The following is a 14,012-nucleotide window of genomic DNA, read 5'->3' on the forward strand; positions in this document are numbered from 1 at the left end:
GGAAAAACTAGTATCATCTTTGCAGTCTGAGAAACAAGTGTCGTTTTTGGTTAATCGCTATTGAAGCGCTCAACGAGTTTTGTACTCAGGTGGCATTTGTTCCCCCGGCTGAACAATGTTTTCCCAGGGAAAGATCCTGGGATATGCTAGGAATTACAAGGTGGTGCTCTAGTTTATAGCTTGAAGTTTTAACATAAGGGAATGTTAAATTCGCGAATGGCATGGGTGTACAAAACAAGTCTTGGTATTTGCTTACAAATACTGTAATAATTTAATAATAATTTAATAATAAGTCTATTTGTAATAACGACTGGTAAAGGAAAAATAAAAGTTAAATGAATGAAGATGATAATGATGATGATGATGATGATGATGATGATGATGATGATGATGATGATGATGATGATGGTGAAAAAATTGCGCTAAAAAAGATGTCTGATCTTTGGACTTTCTGAATGTTTCACGTGGCGTTCAAAGTAATAAAAACAAAGAGAAAAGGTAAACTAAGATAGCGCTGACAAAGACACGATACGGCAAGAAAGAAAAAAGAAGACATAAAAATTTGTATTTTATTTATTTCTATATCTACTTGATTATTCTTGTTTTTCCTTTCTATTTACAACCACTTATACTTTTTATAATAACTTTTATGAGAAAGAAACGCAACAGTTCTTAAATGAAAAAAAAAAAAAGTATTCCCTCGAACAATAATCCAGTTCGTCTAATTGCCCGCAAAGATAACCGTCCCTTGCCCTGTCAATTCAAAATGTTCTCATCGATTTGCTGAAACAAGTTTCATCACTTTTCTTTTCTTCTTTCTGCCCACAGATAAAAACTTGTTTATACAATGTTGTTCCCTTTGGGAGTAAATGATAAAAAATTACCTGGGCTATTATTTAAGGAAATACGGTAGAACTGTTTATTTCTTCTCTTTCTCGTCTCTCCCTTACATTCTACTCTTTTAAAATTCTAGAACATGTTACGAATGCTAGCTACAGAGTTAGAAACATGATTCCTTTAAATCTCTTAACTACGTTAGTGATAGCTTTCGGCAACAAATAATTTAAAAACGGAATTAAAGGAAAGCTTCGTCGTAGTTGGCGGCTTAAGAAATTTTTAGTTTCTTAAAATCAAAATCTTTCAAAATGTGAGACAGAAGACTTTAGTGAGTGTACTGACCGCTGACAGCAGTGTTCGTAGACAAAAGCCAGTATTTCTGCCCGCTAGTATGACTTACAACCGTCTCCTCCCTCCTCGCTTGATGCGTGGTGCGCGTGGAGTTATGGGAATGACAAAACGCGATGGCGCCTGGGGCGAGGGCAGGCTTTTGTCATGTTCTAATCCTTTTGTCAAAGGATTGCAACTTTATCTAAGCTCTAACTGCCTTACTGACAAAAGAAAGGACGGAAGTCCTCCTTCTAAACATTTTGGAGAGTGGGGAACCGCTTAAATGTTAAATCCGAACACTGACGATCCGCTGGAGGCGAACGCCTTTTATGGAACTGCTTTTGAGTACCACCGCGTTACGCTGTAAAAATAGCTCCGTTTGAACTGAACTGAGCTTGAATCATTTTTTTTTTCACCTTGTCTAATGCCAATTGTCGATTGGCAATGACATTAAAATGGCAAAAAGAAACTGTCGATGGCATAAGCATTATTAGTCTGCTTTTTTTCTCTCTTTTCTTTCAAGAAAAGTTGTCACTAGAAATTTAAACAAGAACGCTATCCATTTGCATCAGTATAAGAAAAAGACATACAAAACTCACACAAGAACTTCGCCTAGACCTGTGTTATGATAAACCCTCGAAATCCCCGCCGAGCCCAGCGTCTGCTTCAAGCATGTTCATAAACACAGACATCGTTTCTTCGCTTTGTTCCATTGGAGTTTCCATAGACTCGATGGCATTCTGCATTCCAATCAACTGCTCCAACAAATGCGCCTGCGATAACTGCTGCTGATTATCCACACTTGCACCACCCCCGTGAGAGCCCAGTCCCCCGACTGACAAGGTTTTTGAGCCACCAGGCGCGTTGGGTGAAATATCGTCCATATTTATCGTACTTACACCACCCGACCCATCCATGTTTAACGAAAGGTCCTCATTTGATCTGCTATTCGTATTGGCTCTCATTCCAAATTGGGATTGTCTGGAAATTGATGAAACAAGAATAAATAAAAAATGGTGATTTAATATATGTTGTTCTTAACGAAGTGGGAGGGCTGATAGCCAAGGAAAACCGTACCCGCCCCACCACGCCCCTCCTGGAGGGAAAGGGAGAGAGGTAACGGGAGTGAGGTTCCCTCCCGTAATTCTAGGGCGATTGGGCACGGCTATGTTGTAGGTTAAATTGGTTTTCAGGTTAAATCCGTTTCCAACCAAAATTAATCTGCTTTAACCTGATGATACCAATTTAACAATGACATAAAGTAACTTAAATTCATTAAAAGGAAGTCCAATAGATTGTTATTTTCAGGTTTGAACAGATTGAACTTGGCTGGAAACGGGTTTAACCTGAAAACCAATTTAACCTTAAACAGCTACACGTGGATTAGAACACAGAACTGTCTGTGTACAAACGAGGCCAACATTCTCCCATATAAACCGAAAAGAACAAACCAATGCACACAATTTTTAAGAGATCACCTGCCCTTGAAGCATGTGAACCCTTATGGCATGTGAGCCCTTATGGTAGTTGACCTCTTATGGTCGATGGCCCCTAACCGCATTACCGAAGATGGTCCATTTCTGTCAGCAGGTGACCCCTTACAGTAGGTGACCTCTAATGGTAGGCAGGCGGCCCTTTACGATAGATGTATCCCTGAAAGCAGGTTGGTTACCACTTGCAGCTGGTAGGCAACCTCGTAAGGCAGAGAGGTGGCCCCTTACAGGAGATAGGTGACTCCTAAGCCCCTTATTGCTGTGTCCCTTACTCAAATGAAGGAGAGCGTCATGGATAGTATGAGATAACGGAGTAAGACTTTGATAAAGGATAGTCACATACTTGTCTTGTGTCTCCTGGTTTTGAACCTCCTCAGCTACCATGGTCCCAATACGGCTTGCTCCCATGTTTGTCCTAGTACTATCAGCGTCACCAATTTTTTTAGCAGTGGAATTTAATCCTGGATGGAGTAAAATAAAACCATTGGCCCAAATCATTGAATGCTGACTGATTTAAACATAATTTATTATGTATTTATTTTGTTACACACGGTTAAAGTGACTCCGAAGAATACCCGATGGCTTGCAAAGATACCATAGATGATTCAATCACTTTCAGAAATTGCCAACAGATGTCACACAACAAGGTCAGCAATTATTTCGAACAGTCTGCCAAGGATTGTCAAAGATCACCCAGTTGCTCGAAATTTTACAAAAAAGTTGCTTGAAAGTTGCTTCAAAAATCCAAAAAGTTGCTTTTTAGTAAGCAATTCCTCCAAATATAAGCTTATTTCCCCTTGAAGGTAAGATTTTTTCATGCAATTTCACTACAGCAGATTTAGCATCTTACTATCTAACTAACATTTTAAGGCTAAAAATGGTTGAATTACAAGGTTTTCTTTTACTGAGAAAAATCATCAAGATATCGATGACATCATTTTTGCTAATGCTAAATGAGCAGAAAGTTGAAACATCTTTAAATCTTCCACCTTTGGCAAACTTCGTTAATCTTCGGAAAAGATCGAAAAATGTTTGGAAACGTTTGTATGGCCTTCAAACAACACTCGGACAATCTTCAGAAATCTTCAGTTTAGAAATTGCTCAGAATGCAAGAAGTTGCTCGAAATATGAAAAGTTGCCAAAAAGTTGTCTGGTAGCTTATGGACAGCCTTAACCTCAAGTGTTGAGCACACTTATTTTGCAACAAGTAATCAAGTGTTTACCTGCATCTGTTGGCTGTCTCTTCTTCAAAACTTCCAACACTTGCTGAATACCAGACTGACTAGCACCCATACTGCCGCTTTGAACAGAAGAGGCAGACCCCACTCTGCCAGTAAGTTGGAGAGCAGTCTGCAGATTAGGTGCAATAGGGGGTAAAGCAAGTGATTCCAAATCCCTGGAATTAAGACAATATCCATAATCATATTTATGAACAGCATTCCATGGGAGGATGGGTTCGTGCCACACTATTGTGCAAGTGAAATTGGTGAACATGAACAGCTATTTTAAAAAACATTTTTACAATTTAAAAACGATAGAATTTTCACCCCAAGTACATTATTCCTTCTTGGGCCTTCGTTCAATCACTAAAAAATTAAAACTACTTTTGTTGCTCAACAAAAGTTACATTTTATTGTAGCGTGACAGTCACAACACGATATACATGTACGATACTCCTGAGCACACAGTCATCCCCCAGGGTCAATTACTGTCTTGTTTATAACCCTTTGAAAAGAACGTTAGACATTTCTGTTTTGTAGATCTTAAAGAATTCAAAAAATATAATATTATTTCTCTCTTTCGGTTATACTCGTATTAGTCCTTTCTAACTGACTGGGTTTATTTTGCTTTGTCTTCTATTTGGCAATTTCTTCTTGAGTTACACTTGATTTCTGTCTATATGTAAGAGCCTTTAATTTGCAATTTCAATTTAATCCTATTGAAAGGGTTTCAAAAACAGCTTTTCACTAGTCTTGTCATGGCTAGAATGTCAATGTAAGAATGTTAATGCAGATCTGTATTATCTTAAATCTGTTTTACGCCAACGGCAACTGTAAATCATTCAGATTTCAATCTAAGAATGGTTGGTAAAAGTGAAGAACACCTCCCAGAAAAACCTGCCAGCCAACCTGTTTGCTGACTGTCAGCCGACAAGCCAAGTGGCCAACAGTAGGCTGGCCAATGGTTTTTGCACGCAAGAATGTAAACATGTTGACTGACTGTTGGTTATACGTCGGCAAGTTGTTGGTTGCCTGTCATTTTACTGACCACTTAAAAGTGGTCAGTAAAATTTATTTTGAACAAAGACATCTTTATTTAATAACATTTTCAGCAAATGCAACGTGAAAGCAAAATTACCAAAATCATGACTTTCTCTCGGAACTATCTTGGGGTATACTTTGGCTCATGAAACATTATCCTTGTGGCTTCGTTCGACAACGGGTGTCCAGCGATCAGATTTGCCATATTCTATGGCACATTATTTGAAAAGAAAATAAACTTTGACCACAAAACCATGGCTAAAAGGAATACTTCCTAACTTGGGACATATCAGTTTCCCTGAATGCACTGAGTCACTAAAAAAAAGTACACACATACATGTACAAACTGTACTCACGTTACAACTGTGTTGATACAGACAAGAAACTCCAGCTCTTTTGACCAAGGGTTTCTAAAGACAGTTGATTTAGTTCTGAGTGGAATCCAGTGACCTGCCTTGCATCGGAATCTATAAGGAGGATCTGATGTTACTGTTTCACCCTTAAGTGTCTGCCGATGTGCCACCGCTATTGAATTCAAATCCTCTTGGTGAAAATATTCATAGCCTGAACTTCCTATAAGTTCCTGCGGAAGATAGCCAGTTATGGCAGTTGCCCTGAAACAAGAAAAAGAAAGTTCCTGGTTTGTATAGTTCTTAAGAAATGTTCAGGTACTTAATCGCATTGCTCGAAATGGGTGACAATAAAATTGATTCGAGAAAGCTAAGGTTATTGTTGTTGTTGTTTCTCTTGCTTGTCCCTTGTGGATTGCAACATTTCGACTGCTTCTATCAGGCTTCATCAGGCATCAGACTTCTGTGACTAAAAAACTTAGCGCAACACTCACTCTATACCTACCCTGGGTGCCAGAGGTTTTTCTTGTGCGGTTTCCGGTATCGGAGTATCCACCGCGTGAGAGAAAAATCGTCTGGTACCCAGGGTACTCTGTACCAAACCACTTCCTAGCAATATAGGGTGCATAACGTACAGAGAGCCAGCCTTAGCAAAAATAGACACATTTTAAGGTACACCACAATTTACAACAATACAGCTATAGACATTAATACTAATTACAAAAAAAATAGCTTGGATGTTTTCTACTCACCGCTGATCAACAAAAATAAATTTGCCATCTAGACCATGCCGTGAGACAAACTCTTTTGCAATTCCTGGTTGTGAGTAATCTGTCGTTTCATCGTAAATTGTTTCTACTCTTCCCACTGCTACAAGGCAACTAAGATTTCTAGATTCACTGTCCTCATCATCATCATCAAATGAAGAGCCTGATGGTGGCCATGATTTTAAATAACCTGTGCAATGAACTAGACATGCCAAAAAATAGTTAATTAAATTGAATGGACTTCTAAAGAAACATGAATCATGTTAATCATAACTATAACAAAATTCTCGAATTTGATTGGTTCTTTAGCATACCCTTTTTTTCACCAATTGGAGTGTGGGCTGCTAAAGGGTCTGTAAAAAAGTGTCCAATTACAAGTTGTCCAATAACAAAGTTTGCGTGCTGCGCAAGCACACGCTCTTTATTTGTTTCCTCATTGTGACTGAATACCCCTTGATATTCCCAAAACCTTCAGTTTTCAAAATGGCTTTTTTTGTCAAAGTGAGGACAAATCCTCAACAGGATTCGTTTGTCTAAATTTTTTCTCAAATTTTGATATACTTGTGATTAATTGGCAATAGGACATTGTGTCGTCCAATTCTCTCAGTAGTCATACTCATAATTAAACAAATCGGACTCCCGCTACGCCGTCATCTCATTTTGTTAATCACTTGTGTGACTACAGGCCGACTTGGACTTCACTTAGTCCTATTACCATTATTTATCATCCTGCGATAGATACATCCGTGGAAATAAAATACCGGATGACCGTCACGGATCTACAAAAGAACTACTCAATAGCTTTAGAGTTTTTGATATTCAAATTAAAATATGCCTTTCCCCGTAAAAATGACCTATATCTTCTATGCCACAACCTAAAGTGACTCCCAACCTCCTAGAAGTAAGATATGAAAGAGACATACAGTTTTGTTAAGACAAAGACTGGTACAAAAAATTCATTATGACAAGAGGGTAATTGTTGCCAAAAGGGGAGGGTGGAACAAAAACCGGGGGGGGGGAGTAACTTACAGTAACCAGTAGCATAGCAGCTCTCGCTTGTAATTTATTGAGCAGTTGCTATTATTTTTCAGTTGCGGGAGTGTGGATATATTCTCGATAGCCCAATGCTTTTTCATGTCATTTGTCATTGTTAATGACTGGCCACTTGAGAGAGTAATAAGAAAGTTACATATTATAAATTTGTTTTCCCTAGGACCTCAGAAATGAAAAAAAAATAAGTGCTTCCTTCAGTACCAGTAATTAAGTGAATAATAGAGACCTTTAGATCCAGGTTTGTATGTGAAGATTTAATCACAAGCTTTGAGCAAAATTCTAAAAAAGATGTATCACAGGAAGCTTTTTTCATCTTTTTAAGCAACAAACAAGATCCTGTTAGTTGAGGAACCACAAGCCATTAAATGACTGTACACATTAAGCTTGCCTACATTGTACCTTCTGAGAACTTGATTTTATCCACTACAACTTTTTCAAATGGTTTTGACACTTTTTCCGCTAAATAACATGTACACCCACTATTTTACAACCGAAAAATCTTGTACTCATAGTTGAACTTGTGCTCGGATCTTAAGGTCTCGAAAGATGTTTGATACACTCACCAACAACATAAGGCTTCTTATCTGGTTGTGCTGCTTGCTTGGTTTTGTTTTTTCGTTTCATCAGGCACGGCTCAGGGTCCATGCCGTCCTTATTCTTTCCTTTGGAACCACACTTCATGCGGCAAAAGAATGACCTCCTGGCCCCAGAACACAATCTTGTTGGTGTTGGTTGATTCTCGGTTTTAAGTGGAAGACCAGTTTTTGCATCAATCAGCCTTTCCCGAGGTGTCGTGTCTGAAGATGACAACTGCTCCTTAACCTTGTTGATGTCTTTTTGGTGCACAAGATCAAGGAAACTATGCCCCACAAGGTCAGACTGTAAATACAAACAAAAACAGATGTATTCACATGAAAGTCAACTAACATATTTACTCGAATAACAGCTGCGGTGCTTAATAATTTTTTTGCACCTCACTAATACAGCCCTAATTCGAGGGCTGCACTTATTTGATGGTAGTGCTTATTTAAAAAATGACATACAATGCATGCAGAAATGATGACATTTCACAAGGGGTCTTACATAATTATAAGGAAATTTGTCAAAAATTTAACGAAAACAAAAGTAGCTGACACCTTGTGCGTGAAAATTAAGACTGTTTTCTAACTGGAGCTTACATTTTTTACACATAAGAAGTAATGATAGTGAACATGGCGATTTCTGTTCGATCGCGCCAAGCAGACAACAGAGAAAAGATCCCGTCGACCGTGCCATGGCATAAAGGGATGACGTAATCACCCACGTCAGGGGGGGGAGGTGCTTATTCGAGTAAATATGGTATACACTGATAAGCATAACATAATAATAATAATAATAAAGACTTTATTTAATGAGGGTAACATAATTTACTGGTGGCCCAGTAGTTTACAATATGGCCCTCCCTAATTAATTACATAATACATACTTAACTACATATTATAAACCTAACTACATGTTATATACTTAAGACAGTGATAAAGATTTAAACTTAATTCAATACAATGAGAACTAAAAAATGTTAAAAAATGGGACTTGTGAAAAATAGTCTAGTTTATTGAGACATTAGAAAAATAATCACACATTAAATGTAATACGGTAATGATGTGCATAGAGAAAAGTCCTGATAAAATTAAAATTCATAGAGCTGTTGTTTTTGTGGGTTGAGCATGTTAATTACAGGATGTAATGATTTCTCCCAGAGACAGGAGTACCTGTCCTTGCTGTGTTCTGAGGGTTTCCTTCTGGCTTGATAAAATTGATAACAAAGGCATAGTGACTTGTGATACAAAATAAAATTGTTTTTTGATGGTAAAAGGTTTCGGAAAAGTAAACTGACATTGCGGCATTTCTTCCTTTATCAGGGTGAGCAAAAAATTGAGTAACAAAAAGTTTTTTGCTCACCCTGATGAAGACAGCAATGCCGAAATGTCGATCCAAAGGTCTGGTGCACTAGCCATCAGGTGGCCACACCCCCTACAGCTAAGAAATTACTCAAAGAAATTCATGAACTCACAGGAGTCTGGTTCAAGTAGGTTTGAATGGAATCGGATGCATAGAGAAGACATCCTCTGTCACAACCAACAACAAATAGAAAGCCATCAGCTGCCTCAAGAATCAGATTCTTTAAATCCTCATCAGATAAGAAAGCTGGTTTGTAGTTTGTTTCTGTAAACGGGTCAAGTGCCCCTGAAAAATACAATGTCAAAGTAGCTTTCAGCTGGTAAACAGGTTAAGTCTGCATTTGAGTCAAGTGGCCCAACAGGTTGGCAGCAGTTTCTGTAGCGTATAATTATATGGAGTCTTTGAACCCCCCCCCCCCCCACACACACACACACACACACACACTAGATCAGGTGTAGTTCATCGCAGGGTTACCCCCAGCATTAAATTCACTGATACCTATTTAAACACCTGGGTGGAGAGAGGCCCTATGAGAGTTAAGCGTCTTGCCCAAGAACACAATGCAGTGACCTGGCCATGGCTTGAACCCAGAGCCGCTTAATCCGAAGTCCAGTACACTAACTATCAGGCCACATTGCCTCCCAATTGGTTGAGAAGGACAGGAAAAAGTATGGAGAAGGCGGGGCACAAAAAAGGAGAGGGAGGGGGAGGCAAGTGTGTAGGGGACAGGGTGCAAAAGTGGAGAGAAGAAGGGATGGACAAAGAAGGGGAAAGGAAAGGACAACAGAGTGTACAACTGTAAATGGGAGAGAAAGGCGACAAAGTGAGTAGGGGGTAGGAGGAGGGAAAAGGAAAGGTGAGGAGGAGGGTTTGGAAAAAAGTGTTGGGGGAAGTGGGATCAGAGTGTGAGGAGGAGAAAGAGAACCCAACGTGGGGAGTGGGAGGGAGGCAAGATCTGGAAAAGGAAAATTATTTCATTAAGGAGAAGAAAGTGATGAGGGTGAGGGGACACTTACTGGGAAGCTTAAGGGAGTTAGGGGAAGGTAAAGTAGGGAGAAAAGGTGGCACAAAGTGGGGAAGGTAATACTGATAGGAAAGGGGTAAGACGGGCACATAATGAAGAGGGTGCAAACAACATGAAATGACAGAGTGGACAGGGAACAGGGCACATGGGGGAGAAGGGAAAGGAAGTACAAAGTGGGAGGATAAACACCCCTCTGTAACAGACCTGGTGAAACCCGACCTAGTGGGTTATTTTGCCCTCCCTGGTGGAAATTTGACCTCCCTGGTCCCTGGCGATTATCTGAAAAATCCCTGGTCGATTTTATTTCTCCCCGGTGAAGATTTTTGTTTACCTGGTCAGGAAAAATCAACCAAAATCTTTTTGCTGGCTTGACAGAAGAAAACGACGCGCGGCAAAGAGGTAATTTAATAATTGACTGTAAGTTGATGTGAAAATAGAGCAAAAAGAAATTGTTAACTTTTACCATTGTTTTTGTCGCTTGTTCTGCTGTCATGCACGTCACTGAAGAGACAAAACAGATATGTTTCCTTTTCTGTATGTATTACGATCTTCAGAGCAATTTGAACAGCGCGCACGGCCCTAGATAAATGTGTGGAAGTATTTCAGTTTCACCCGGCTTTTTACAGCGTTTTATCGAATAACTACGCAGAGGATAATCAGCTTGACCGACATAACTCTTGGTGAGTATTAAGCGGCTTTTTGACGTCAATAATGCAGCCTTGAGCAGTTTGAGAGGCGCTTGATGTATAAAATATCATGATTAACTTTGCAGCCCGCTGGCACAATGTGATGTAAAAAAATACGCCAGTTATTCAAGTACATTCAAGATTATTCAATTAAGTGGCGTATTACGGTAAATTTTAATTACCGTAAGCTGCCTCAAATTGTAAGTACTGTCTAAATAGTACTTTGTGTAGCTTTTACCTGCATGAAACTATTGATGCCTAGCTGGAGGCCGGGGCTGGAGGACAGCAGTCATTAACACCTATTTTTCGTTGCTCGCTAAATCCAAAAAAAGGGACAATTTATTCGACAAGTAAAAAATATAAGCAAACGGTTTTCTTATTTGGTTTTTTTTATGCTTTGACCTTCTAAAAATGAATCAACGAATAATGGCCGGCATATTGAACATTTTTCAACTTCAACGGTAAACGGGTGACACAGTTTAAATTTAGGCGGGCCCGTGCTTGGCAGCCTCTGGATCTGCCTCTTGATGCTAAGCTCTTTTGATAATAAATATTTATGTTATTTACCTGCTGGAAAAGAAATTAAACTTGTATTCAGATTATCAGGGCTTGATAGACGTTCCAACTAGGGAGTCGAGAAAATGATCCCACGAATAGTTCTCCCAATTTCTTTGAAACATTATCGAATATCTGGCTGAATTAACGATTACCTAGACTTTTTCAAAGTCCTTCGACGCACAGTTTAGGAATTTTGAGTCGTAAATGTATGTTTTGGCGGGTGTAATCCGTCCAGCGCAAGGTTGGTTGCCTGGTGAAGCGCGTTTCCCTTCCAAAAATAAGGAGCTTTAATTTTAACTAAAAAGGTCTAGAAATAATTGTGGGTTTTTTAGGTTTACTTTAAGGTGCCTAGTTGCATATGAAACTCCCTTCAAAACGCACGAAATGTGATTTCGGCCTGTCTAATTTTTCAAAATTTCCCGGGGAGGCATGCCCCCCTGGACCCCCAGTAGCTTACACCTTCAGCGTTCACACGATTGCATCTTGCAGATCTTTGGCGCTCTGAAGAACCGTCGTTTCAAATCCTGCCTACAGGCCTGCTAAGAACTGGAAAAGTAACATGCATCAAAAGGAAGTGTAATCATTTTAAGGTGATGCATGACGTCAGTCCATCACCTTATATCATAAGGTTATTGGCGGAATTTGCTCTTCTGTTCGTCATCGCTTCTGCATGCATTGCGTGCCTTGTATGATACTCTGACGGACCAAAACGTGCGAGAATTTCAGAGGATTTTAGGAATATAACCCCGGCGACTGCTTCAAGTCCAAGGGTGAACTAACAGTGTCAATAGTAGGGTGACTCATTGCGACAATGATTTGTTAAATTTCACCCATTGCGGATCTAGTGACGGTAATGCACTGTTCGATACAAAGAACGCTCGGGGATCGCAAAACGGCCCGTTTGCCGTATAACGCGAAGGCTTTAAAGGCTTCTCATACGAGAAATTAAGTTCGATGCCTTTATTCGATTCTGTTTCTCCTTTGCCAGTTTTCTCCATGCAAGAGCAGGATACAAAGAGTACGTTACTTCAGTTGTTTACGTACAATGCGAAAAAAACGACGGTGTCATCTACTGTACAGCCGTTAGGCGACATCGGTGCGGAAAATTGTACACGATTACCCCGCTAAGTTTATTGCATACTGGGTCACAGAGTTTTGCATCAATAATTGGTTAGATTCAGTTTAATATATCATCACCCCTCCCTGGTGAAAAAAAGTAATCAACCTGGTGGATTTTTGACTTCCCTGGTCGATTCTGGTTGAAAACCTGGTGGAAAATCAGGTGTCACCAGGTCTGTTACAGAGGGGTGTGGATAATGGGGCACAGAGTGGGGAGATATGGAAGTGATGAAAACTGGGAGGGAGGGGAAACCATGAGAAAAAAAGGAAAGTTGCTGTTACCTTTCAAAGTCTTCATATGCTGCACAGCCATCCTCAAAACAGTCAGCTTATCCAGTTTGCGAGACATGGCATTACACATAGGGATCATGGTGGACAGTTCATTAATGTATGTGTTCATTTTGTCTCGCCGTCTTTTCTCAATCTCACTGTGATTAGGCCTGTTTGTACATTAAAAAAAACAGAAGTCAACAAATCATTTCATTTCAAAGGATTGAATTTTAACATCATGCCAAGTTGGAAATTAACATTAAACAATAAATCAACACTCACTTTGTATAGCCCTTTTGCCAGCTTTTCTTATTCTCATCTCCATCCCTAACAACAAAACAAACAATTGACTTGCAATTAATAATTTAATAGGCTACATGTAAGAACCCAAGTTTCCTATGAGCAAATAGTCAACTAGCCTGCGCCGCCGACGAAACTAAATCCTGATTTAATCGATTTACTGACCGGGGTTAGGTTACATCTGCGGCGCAGGCTAATAGTCAACAAGGTGCAGCCAAGTTGACTATATCACATGTAGAAAATGAGGGCAAGTAGTCTAATTGTTTTACTACATCTAGAAAAGCAGCTGATTGCCCTTGACTAACGGCTCTGGCATTCACTAGCAGCTTTTCTAGACCTTGAAGCATGCATTATTTTCATATAGAAAATAGAAAACCATCTTCTAGTAGGTTAATAGAAAACAGGGCGAGACAATCAGATTTGCAGATTTCCACAATCATAGTGTCATAATCAGTTCTCCTGCATAAAATTTAGACAATTATCTAAACAGACAAGTTCATGAGTGTCTGAGTGAGCAAGTGAGCAATTGTCAGTGAGAAAAGAAGTGTGTGCGACAATGCGATATGGAGGCAGGGAGGAAGCAAGAAAGTGAGTGAGCAAATGATTGAGTTAGCAACTCAGGGACAAACAGGCAAATGACAAGCAATCTTGAATAAAATAAAATTTTACATGTATGTGACATGAGTGAGCGATAAAATTAATATCATGTGCTTCATGACAAAGAAAAACCTGTAGTCTCCTAAAATTAAGAAGTACATTTTGATCCAACAATACCTTCCTTCCCCATCAATGGTTTCTGCATCACTGTCATCACTAAAATATACAAAACAAAAAAATTATGAGAACCCATTTTCATATTTCACAAACAGCTAGTTATTAATGAACGGATGCAATGGGTACATACAATACATTGCCAATCAGATAAAAGCAGGCTTTTAGCCAGATGGATGATTGATCACCACACAAATTTAACTAGTTCTCAATTTGATAATAGAGATATAAGTGGATGTATAGTAAAATTTA

The 14,012-nt window shown here is 39.3% G+C and overlaps 2 protein-coding genes across 4 annotated transcripts in view; both read right to left on the reverse strand.

Moving 5' to 3' along the window:
- LOC144631613 (E3 ubiquitin-protein ligase TRIM45-like) overlaps nucleotides 1-14,012 on the reverse strand; it is a 187,151-nt gene that overhangs the window by 114,519 nt on the left and 58,620 nt on the right. The window lies entirely within an intron of this gene.
- LOC144631614 (protein cycle-like) overlaps nucleotides 1-14,012 on the reverse strand; it is a 59,623-nt gene that overhangs the window by 40,844 nt on the left and 4,767 nt on the right. The window contains exons 2-11 of one of the 3 annotated variants that reach the window (XM_078490094.1): nucleotides 13,764-13,802; nucleotides 12,972-13,016; nucleotides 12,702-12,859; nucleotides 9,145-9,317; nucleotides 7,655-7,970; nucleotides 6,024-6,240; nucleotides 5,278-5,535; nucleotides 3,884-4,056; nucleotides 3,004-3,121; nucleotides 549-2,148 (exon numbers count right to left, since the gene is read on the reverse strand). In XM_078490094.1, the coding sequence (XP_078346220.1) occupies nucleotides 1,791-2,148; nucleotides 3,004-3,121; nucleotides 3,884-4,056; nucleotides 5,278-5,535; nucleotides 6,024-6,240; nucleotides 7,655-7,970; nucleotides 9,145-9,317; nucleotides 12,702-12,859; nucleotides 12,972-13,016; nucleotides 13,764-13,802 (1,855 nt within the window). In that variant the 3' untranslated portion in view covers nucleotides 549-1,790. Of the gene's footprint in view, nucleotides 1-548; nucleotides 2,149-2,995; nucleotides 3,122-3,883; nucleotides 4,057-5,277; nucleotides 5,536-6,023; nucleotides 6,241-7,654; nucleotides 7,971-9,144; nucleotides 9,318-12,701; nucleotides 12,860-12,971; nucleotides 13,017-13,763; nucleotides 13,803-14,012 lie in introns of those variants that run through there. The other 2 variants (XM_078490092.1, XM_078490095.1) reach the window with 2 other exon arrangements.

This window comes from Oculina patagonica, chromosome 12 (assembly GCF_052425735.1).
Source record: "Oculina patagonica isolate OP01 chromosome 12, crgOcupat, whole genome shotgun sequence".
NCBI classification, from domain to species: Eukaryota; Metazoa; Cnidaria; class Anthozoa; order Scleractinia; family Oculinidae; genus Oculina; species Oculina patagonica.